General features: G+C 39.3%; 1 protein-coding gene across 1 annotated transcript; it reads right to left on the bottom strand.

Moving 5' to 3' along the window:
* Positions 1-4322: 4322 nt before the first annotated feature.
* On the bottom strand, positions 4323-10607 carry HMGN1 (high mobility group nucleosome binding domain 1). The gene is made up of 6 exons (XM_007470475.1): positions 10590-10607; positions 10233-10265; positions 10112-10141; positions 9979-10029; positions 6810-6938; positions 4323-5182 (listed from the first exon to the last, which is right to left on the bottom strand). The coding sequence occupies exons 1-6, from the start codon at positions 10602-10604 to the stop codon at positions 5135-5137; spliced, it is 306 nt and encodes a 101-aa protein (XP_007470537.1). The 5' UTR covers positions 10605-10607; the 3' UTR covers positions 4323-5134.
* Between the last annotated feature and the right edge of the window lie 7 nt (positions 10608-10614).

The raw sequence follows: 10614 nt of genomic DNA, 5'->3' as shown, positions 1-10614 counted from the left end.
GCCCGCGTAAAAAAAAAAAAAAAAAAAAAAAAAAAAAAATATATATATATATATATATATATATATACCTGTTGTTGAATGCTGAATTTTCCTACAAAATAAGGGAATGAGAATTTAAAACTCAAATCTGAACATGTGGCTTCAATTAAGGAGGAAATGATGGAATGCATTTCAATCATTTTACACCTTAGGAATAGCGAGCTTCCATAAGAGATTTTTTTTTTTTCTTCTTGCGGTACGTGGGCCTCTCACTGTTGTGGCCTCTCCCGTTGCGGAGCGCAGGCTCCGGACGCATGGGCTCAGAGGCCGTGGCTCACAGGCCAAGCCGCTCCGCGGCATGTGGGATCTTCCCGGACCGGGGCACGAACCCATGTCCCCTGCATCGGCAGGCGGACTCTCAACCACTGTGCCACCAGGGAAGCCCCCATAAAAGATTTTAAAAGCTGCCTGGGAAACCCATGGAATTTCAGCCTTCCAAGAGACAGAGGGTTCACATAATATCCTTCGTTTAAAAAGCTCACTATCGAGAGGAACGAGGTCCTTCTTCTACTTTTGAAGAGTTCCTTTATAAGATTCATTGTCACAGATAAAAGCTAGTAACATTCAAAGATCCCCAGACTTAAATGCATAGAATATTCAGGAAAAGGATTTAAAGGGTGATACTTAGATGTATTCTTTCATACCTTGGCTTTGATGAACTTTTTTTTTACTCACATCTTTTGCACAGACATTTTTTTTTTGGTCTCTGGTATTCAATTCTTTAATGCTTCCTACCTAATCTAATGCTATTCAATAAACTTGAGCAAATGTTTTACTTAAAAAAAAATCAATATGGAATCAGCATCTGAAGGTAATATGTTGATGCTAAAGATGGAACTAGCCACACTGGATTAAAAAGAAAAAGAAAAAAGCAGCTTCTCGTTAAATTCAATCTGCATGTAACCCCCCGACAAAATGTGTAAAAGACCAAAGATAAATTAATAATTTTTACTACCTATGTAAATATCTGCTTCCTGTGTATTTTGTTCACTTTTAAGTTCCTATTTATAGATACTGGTTTTAAAATATCCATCCTTATTTGCTTCAAAATAATAAGGACAGTCTAGATCAGCAATGGTTGGATGGCTTTGGGGACTGGTTGACTAGAATATGGGGATATAGTATACTGTACTGCTTCTGAGTATGGGTAAAATTATCCTTAAAAAGAAAAACTGTAATGGCCAAATTATGGCACAGCCATACAATGAACTGTTAAGCAAACATTAAAACATTTTACAAATAAAGAAAAACCCAGGGCTTCCCTGGTGGCGCAGTGCTTGAGAGTCCGCCTGCCGATGCAGGAGACGTGGGTTCTATAATTTCTTAATTTTGTGCTGCTTTATTTTATACTCCCAATTTTTTTTTCCCCCCTAACCAGTGACTTCTGTAGATTCGCTGGGAACTTATTTCGGCTATCCTATTTTCCCCATGAGATTAAACCAGCAAAAAAAAAAAAAAAAAAAAAAAGAAAAACCCAAACATATATGAAGAAAATTCAACACGTTGAAAATAATTACTTTCAGCTTCTGGGATTAAATGATTTTATTTTTATTTTTCAGGTTTTTTTTTTAACAACCCTAAACATTTATGATCTGAAAACCAATTTGTTACTGAGCTGCTTCCCATCATCTATTTAAGACTCTTCATCACCTATTTAATGTTTTGAAACTCTCAACTGTCTTGCAATTATGTATTTTTACTGCAAACTCATGGAACAACTGTGGACTGTGATAGGCAAACATATATTTAGGATATATCTGTATGCATTAATAGAAATCACCCATATTTTAGTTTCACAATGCTTGTCTTAATAGGGAAAATGTCTAAATGTCTGACAAATTACATTCTTGAAATAAAATAGTATGCAGTGCTTACAAATGCTATGTAAGTATACTCATTAACCTAGGAGAAAGTTCACAGTATGCAAAAGATTACAAACCAGGATGTAGCAGGAATTCCCTGGCCGGCCAGTGGTTAGGACTCCATGTCGCCACTGCAGGGGGCATGGGTTCAATCCTTGGTCGGGGAACTTGCAAGCCGTGAGGCTCGGCCAAAAAAATAACAAACAAACAAACAAAACCACGGATGTATGATGACACCAATTTTGTAAACTCGTAAAAACACAGAAAAGGATCTGAGAAAAATGCATCTTTAAATAGTTGCCTAGTGAGTGAATTATAATTTCCGGTGTTTTTAGCTTGTCTGTTTCCTGAGTTTTTCCCCCAGTGAGCACGGATTGCCCCTGTACTGAAATTACACACACACACACACACACACACACACACACACACACTTCTCCTCCCTACCCCCACCCTCACACTTGTATACACACTTACCAAACACCCAGACAACAGACTCCTTTCCCAGGGCCTCCATGATTATCATGCATCTCCGCATCAGGCACCAGGTTCCATGCCTTAATTCCTCTGGTTAGTCTACATCTGAAAGGTCAAATTCAACCTCAAACAAGCCAAGAGAATACAGGGTTCTTGCTAACTGCCTTTTCTAGTTAACAAATGAGACTGTCTGATCTGTTAGCATCATTACTAAACAGTTATCCTCCTTGTCCTTCTAGGACATCTGAACTGACCTCCACTCAACCATTCCTATCACTCAGTTCTCATTCAACTAGCTGTTGAAAGGGCAAGAAATTAACTTTTTCTAAGTACTGATCCCAGAAAAGATACCTCAACGTGTTTTTTGGGGTTTTTTTTAAAGTAATTGTTTTCTTTTGACAGCTGAAGAGAACACCCACTTGAGGGTTCATTTTATCATTAAAAAATCATAAAAGGATGCTTAAGGCAAGGATCTAGAAGTACTACATTCCAATTTTCTATAAAAGAGGCAATTTCTTTTAGGTATCAATTTATACAAGAAGTGAAAAAACCTTACCTGTTGTGCTTTTTAGAAAATTAATAAACCTCTTTAAACGTATTACTAGCAATGAGTTCAGAATAAGAAAATCTTTGTGTCTGTAAACATTTATCACATTCCTAGGGGTGGACGGTTGGGTAATACGAAATGAACACTGTCAGATGGGTTACAGGGTTAAAATTCACTAGTTTTTTTCCCCATTGGTTTATTTTTTAATTTTTAAATATTTATCTATTTGGCTGCACCAGGTCTTAGTTGCAGCATGGGGGTTCTCAGTCAAGGCATATGGGATCTCGCTCCCTGACCAGGGATCGAACCTGGGCCCCCTGCATTGGGGAACGTGGAGTCTTAGATCACTGGACCACCAGGGAATTCCATTTATTTTTTTAGATAACCCTTTAACTGCAACAAGTAGCTGCTAGAAATTCTGGTACCAAAAAATTGCATGAAGTATCCATACACACAGCAAGAGAAAATGTTTCAGCTCTTTAAATTTGCATATCCAAACAGTCTAACAAAACTTAGAAACTACAGGCAAATCTACCTGCATCACTGTTTCAGGTCCTCCACCAAGAATTTTCCCACTCCCCAAGAGCTGCCAAAGCCCTCTTCTGGGTGTCATTTCAACCCAAATCAACGTCCTCTGCATTTTTTTCTGTAGTTTCACGTTTTACGATGCCACACCTCACCGCTGTGAGCTCTGTTCACACTGGGCATTCCAGCGGCACACAGCCCTTGCAGAGTTCTATGATCCCCCGGGACTCGTCTTTAATCTTTGGCCAGGCCACACAGCAACGTAGCATGTAGGACCTTAGCTCCCCAACTAGGGATTGAACCTGCAGCACCTGCACTGGAAGCTGTTTTAACCACTGGACCGCCAGGGAAGTCCCCCCAAGGACTAATTTTTAAAGCATTCTTGCCTCCTACTAATCAAGTCCACAGGCAAAATAACATCAAACGTAGAGTTCTAAACTTCTTTCCAAGGCCTCTCCCTCTTTAGTGGTGACCTTGGCAAAATGCCATCTCTGGCTCCACTTCTGCATTTGCCAAATCAGCAGTGTCCAGTACCACCTCTAAAGACTATTTAGACGGCAAAACAGAGGGACAAGGACTTGCATGAAAGCGAATCTCGAAAATAATACAAACCTGTAAGATCTCGTGCTAGCTTATTCAGTATTTATAAGCGTAGTTCATAGGAAGAGTGAATAATTACGTATTTATTTTGCTTCAGAGAACAGGGGACTGATTTCCCATTAAACCAATTTAGTCACAAAAGCCTCTCCTGTTGGAGTATTATAGAAACAATGAAGTCTTCCACTCTTCCAAAACTGTATTAAGACTTTGGAAAAACAAATGTGAAAATTCTTTAAAATGAAATTTAAACCACAACTTAATTCATGTGCTTCAAGAAATTCTTTCATAATTGAGATTTTATTTGTTGTTTTGAGGATCAGTACACAGACATTTCAATTTGTACACAATTCTCAACATACGTACCAAAAACCTAAAAAATCATGTAGTTGTGATTCTTTTCTGAACAGTTATTCCAGTGACTTTCCAGCTTAAAATTTGGGGGCAAATTTTCCTTCACAGGATATCAAGTACCAATATCTTCAAATACTGATATGCTGTTATATTTTAAGTCCCACTAATTCACAATTTAATATCACATACACTACATACTCAAATTGTCAATCGTTCACAGCACATTAACAGTTACTAGAAAAACTGGACTACCACGACCAAAGATGTTACAGAGTGCACAAAACTCTGCCCAGGAGAGCCAAGATGAAGGGGTGAGTGGTTTGCTTTAGGAAACAATTCTACCAAAAACAACGTGGGAAGAGAAGTAATTTAAAGTGTTTAAGACATTAAATGCGCAACTGACTCCAAACTGCCATGTATGCTTTGTATTATAGGATATAAAAGCCACCCTCCATCTGTGGAATGTTAAGCTGACACCCAAGACAATCAAAGCCTCCCATATTCAATATCCCACTATTTTCTGGTTGTACCAAAAAATAAACAACCAGCAAATGATTTCACCTCTTAAAAAAAAGCATTTACACTTAAAAAATGGGATGAGGTGGGATTCCTTCCTTTTTAAAAATGTTTCTAGAGCTACTAAAAAACTTGCATTTACAAAATAGTTGATAAAAATATTCCTCTGGATTGTACAAGAAGGGAAACAGGGACCACTGATAGGACCAGGTGTGTGATATTAATCAGACTTGGCTTCTCTCTCTCCTGCTTCATCAGAAGCTGGGCTCTGCAAAATCAAAGGAAAAACAGTGATAGAACATTTGACTTCTGTGTCAGTGTTATAATGTTAGAGATATTTAGCATTTAATACAGTGTAGGTTTTACTCATTACTATTATTAAGTCTTAACAGTACATTCAACCCTCATTATTTGTAGATTCTGTATTTATAAATTTACTGACTCACTAAAATTTATTTGTAACCCCAAAATCAATACTCATGTTTCATGTTCCATGGTCATGTACGTGCAGATACACAGCAGCAAAAAATATGAGTCACCTGACACAGACATTCCCAGCTGAGGCCCTTCTGCCTTGTTTCAGCTGTAACACTGTAAACAAGTGTCTTTTTCACACTCTATTTAGTGCCACACGTTTCACATTTTTTTTGTGCTTTTGGTCAACAATGTTTACTAGACAAGCATAGTGTTGTCCAGTACTATGTGCTATGCAAGAAGGTTGTGACGTGCCATGTGGAGAAGACACACGTTAGACAGCTTCACTGAGGCACGAGTTATAGTGCTGTTTCTGTTGGCCCTGAGTTCAATATTAACTTACCCAAAACATACATTAAACAGACACACATAAAATAAGGTTATGGTTTGATCTGTTGATGGAAATGTGATGAGAACATTTTGAGAATTTCCACTATGAGCAACTGTCCAGTCAGTATACAGAGCAACCTTATAGAACACAACCATCATGAATAATGGGAATCAACTGTAGTTGATAAAAGGGATCAGAAGGCCTCACTCTCCCCTTATAACTGGATTAGTTAATTTCATCTTACTATCACATAATATTTGACTTGGGGTTAAATTTAGGAATTTGTGACTGCAAATCGGGGGAGTAAGTAGTTATTACTTTAAAATCTGATTTATAAATATAAAGTCTAAAAGTTAATATTCTACTTATATTTTCTGCTTAGCCAATGTTAAAAAAAAAAGGCTTGGCTTAAAGTTATTTACCACCCTGCAACACACTTTTTTTTTTTTTTTTAAGATAAAACCTCTTTTTCTCAGAGCTTAAAAGGATAAAGATTAAGGACATCAATCTTTTTAATTGCTTAATCTAAGTTACTACTTAATCCTAGACAAGTGCCTTTTAAGAAAAATAAGCCTTCTTTATTAGAAAGTGGGAAAAATAAAACGAAGGGAATCAATTAAAAAAAATTTAAAGCACTATCCAGAATATAAAAACCAAACAAGATTATTAACGGTTCTACAGATGGCAATTTGGGGAAAAAAAAAGACTAGAATATTTGTTTAAAGAAAACCCCTAGGTCATGTTAAAGAAAAAAAAAATGTGTTATACCATTTAGTAAATTAAATCTTTTTAAAAACTCACACAAGCAATTAAATTAATGAACCCCATATATAATAAAGATCATGAACCTGAGTTTGAAATTCTGAGTACATTACAATTTCTTGTTCACTCACTTAAAAAAACCCATTTACACATATATTTTCAAATATGATCTAATGCATAAAAATAATCTGTCCATTCACTTGGGAGTTACTGTACAAAACTCTGTTCAATATCCTAAAGGATAAAGACTGCCTTATTTGCTACATAAAAGTACAGTTTATTATCCACTCTTCAGAGTCAAAATGAACAACACACAAACACTTCTGACCTCCTCGTTTTTAGCTTCTCCGTTTTCTGCAGGTAGGTCTTCTTTAGTCCCTTGGTCAGCCATTTCAGCCTGTTTCCCCTTTGCTCCCCTTTTCCCTTTTGTTTGCACTTTTTTGTCGGAAGATTTATCCTGTGACAGAACATGAATATATTTTAAGTATCAACTCTGCACTTACTAACATTTTCTGACTTGCTAGAGATTGCATCCACCGCAGTTGCAACGTTAATGCGGTCGTGTGTCACTCTCAGTTACAGGACACACCTTAAGGTCCACCCCCAGTAATCAGGACCACACAGCACACTGAGGAGACCCCTAACAGCACCTGCACACCAAGCGTCATCAGACTTACAACAATTAAACCTAATTAAACCTAAAGCCTCAGCTACAACCCTTCTCCACTTTCTCAATTACCCGCTATTCTCTAAAGTTCCACGTGAGAGAACAAATGAAGTGAAGAACTGCTGGAAGAATCGCTTCCCCAATATAACCCTACCTACCCCCAAACTCTTTAAGCAGGAAAATTAAATTGTCAAATAACCACTGTCTTGACAAGATGGTTACCCTCACAGTTAAGACCTTTCACCTGAGAAAAAGCACCATGTTGTTAAGGTCAGACTGACTATCCTACTAGTTCTGCTACAGTTAGTCCCTTGATAGCATATAAGAGGTAGCTAAAAGGATCAATTTTGAGTTTATCGTTTTCATTTAGGTGTCTGAAGAACCTGAAAAGCACAGGTGTTAGTATGATGATAAAAGAGATTCAAAGGTTAAGCCCCTTTAAAGTAATATAAAACAGTATTTCTGGACACCATCAACTGGGAAGGAGACACTTAAGTATTTCCTGTAAGTAGAGAACGTAGTTAACAGCCGACTTAGATAAGACCAACAGTGACCGATACTTCTATAATGGCATTCCATACATGAATGAATGACAACTACTAGTAATTCAGTATCTTTAGAATAATAAATTACCTAAACAAACATATTTGGGACAACACCGCTACATACACTGCCACCATGAAGCGTGACAATCGTTTCTGTATTTAAAAATGATTCTTTTATAATCTGATTTCTTTAGATTTCTCATTAATTTAATAACCATTATCACAGTAACATAAAAATGTAAAACCTGAAACGTGAAAACAGAACTATGCAATAGTCTGGACTGAAATAATACCATTTTAACTATTAACAGCTGGAAAGTGACACAAAACAAAATAAATCAACACGTCTGTAGTATGGTAATCAATACATCAAAAGCTTTAACCTCCTGTTTAAGGCTTTAAAATGATTCAGTTATGAAGACAAAGATATATTACTGAAACTAAAAGGGGAAAAAGGCTCCTCCCCTCTCCCCATCATTTTTCCTTTGGGAAAACTGAACTGACAGGTTTGTTTCTCAAGAAACACTGATGTGAAAACTTACCTGTTGATTATAACTGATGTCCCAAACCCAACTGGAGGTAAAATCTGAACTGGTTTCATTAAAAAAATTTTTTAGGGCAAATCAAAACACAGACGCACGTAAATAAAGAAAGAAAAATTCGGGCTTCCCTGGTGGCACAGTGGTTAAGAATCTGCCTGCCAATGCAGGGGACACGGGTTCGAGTCCTGGTCCGGGAAGATCCCACACGCCACAACGGAGCAACTAAGCCCACATGCCACAACTACTGAGCCTGTGCCCTAGAGCCCGCGAGCCGCAACTACTGAGCCCGCGTGCTGCAACTACTGAAGCCCGTGCTCCTAGAGCCTGTGCTCTGCAACAAGAGAAGCCATTGCAATGAGAAGCCCGCACACTGCAACGAAGAGTAGTCCCCGCTCACAACTAGAGAAAGCCTGCACGCAGCAACAGACCCAAGACTGCCAATAAAAATAAATTTTTTTAAAAATTAAAGAAGAATTTAAGAGAAAACAGGCATAGTATTCTAGCCAGTTTATTTAAAAAAGCAAATAATAAAACGTGTAATAATAAATAGTACACTGTTCAAGCAGACTTTTTGCAACAAGAGCCACTATTTTTCCTGCCTACTCTTATTTCTCATACAGAATTATCCCATTATTTTCTGGTGTAAGAAATTTCAAGTTGACATACTACGCCTACACCTTCCTTGAACCCTCTTAAAAAGGATCACAAAACAGAACTTTCTATTGAAAAAACGTTAAGATTTTTACACTCAGCTCTGTACAATGTTTAAAGAAAGAAATGAAAGGAATCTTTGATTATGCAGTGTTTACCTTTCACCTACACTTTTAGGAAAGGGGTAATGACGACAAGGATTTTGGGGAGAGGAGACTTCTAACAGCAAACTCACTTAAAAGTTTTGAGTAAACAGAAATTAATCACACCATGAATTTCCCCTGAAGAACAAGGAAGGGCTTTACAGAGAGTGGTATCAATGCTAAATCCAAACACAAAGTTACAAATAACATGCACACATTTAGTTTTTCCAACTTAATGTTTTCAAACCTACATACATATATATCCAACAACTACCCAAAGACCGGCAATGTGAATAAAGCCCTCACGAATCTATTCTAGAGCAGCAACCATCATACCATTTACGATAAAATAACTTAGTGAACTCCTATACGTATAATGGTATATAAAATACTTTTAGAAGACTGTTAATCATGTTTTCAGAGAACACAGCTCTTGATCTACCCCTCGACATATGTCCCCCCCACCTTGCCTCGAGCACCTTATATGCAAAAACTTACACATTACCTATCTCCTGGCCTCAGTCCTAGCCTTGCTGATATCGTCAAGAGGAAGTACAAGCATGCAACCAACAGACGACCCCTAACCAAAACATACACAACACAAAGAATGGATTTCCCTGGTAAGCGAAAGTTATTCTTCAATATTTTTAGCCGTCTTAAGTTTCCCAAATTCAGCAGCATTAAGGTGATACATTATGTTCCCGTAAACCGGGATGATGACTACATCTACTGTATTTTACCCAAACCAGAAAAAGCAGTTTATTGAAGTTACTAAAACATAGAATTAAAGTGATAAGTAAGGTAACACTACGACTTTTTAGGAGACTATGACATCAAACTGTAGTTGATTTCGAGATTCTCAAAGACCTCAGCTGCTGGCAATGCGCGTTAGGTAGCAATGCAGCATTTCGAAGACACCACGATCTCTTAAGGTGAGTGTGAAACCTACCTTTCCTGCCGCCTTTTTTGGCTTCGTTTCCACTTTTGCAGGAACCGGTTTCTGAAATGCAAAAATAGCACTGAGTTTCTTCCCTGGGTACGATCCCACGGAAAAGAAATGTCAGGGGGCTTGCTTTACTTACAGCTGACAACCTCGCCGATCTCCTCTTGGGCTTTGGGAGAAAAAAAGGAAAATGAGCAAGGAATGCGGGGTGCGGTGCAAACCGAAACCACGCCCGGGAGAGAAGAGGAGCGGGGTCTTACCTCCTCCTTCGCCGCCCCCTCGGCGGAGCTGACCTGCGGGAGAAAGCAGACGGCGAGTGGACGCAGCCCGCAAACAAAAGTGCCCGCGAGCCCCGCGCCCGCCCGCCCGCGAGAACAATGCTCGGCCGCGTGACGTCAGCGGCTTCCCGCCGCCGCGTTCGAATCTCCCACCCTGCTCCTCGGGCCGCCGAACGTTCCAGAACGGCGCGCCCGGGGCCGCAGCGCGCCCGCCCGCCGCAGGTCCGGACGCCTCCCGGGCCCAGCGCTGCCGAGAGCGCGGCTGGCCTGGGCCTCGCGGGGCGCCGGGGCCAGCCGGGCGGCGGAGGGGGGCGTGTGCGGGCCGCGGCCGCCGCTCACCTTCCTCTTGGGCATCGTCGCGGCA

The sequence above is a fragment of the Lipotes vexillifer genome, unplaced genomic scaffold, assembly GCF_000442215.2.
Source record: "Lipotes vexillifer unplaced genomic scaffold, Lipotes_vexillifer_v1.1 scaffold402, whole genome shotgun sequence".
Classification (NCBI taxonomy): domain Eukaryota; kingdom Metazoa; phylum Chordata; class Mammalia; order Artiodactyla; family Lipotidae; genus Lipotes; species Lipotes vexillifer.
Note: the sequence above shows the minus strand (reverse complement) of the source record. Positions and strands in the feature narration are given on the sequence as shown.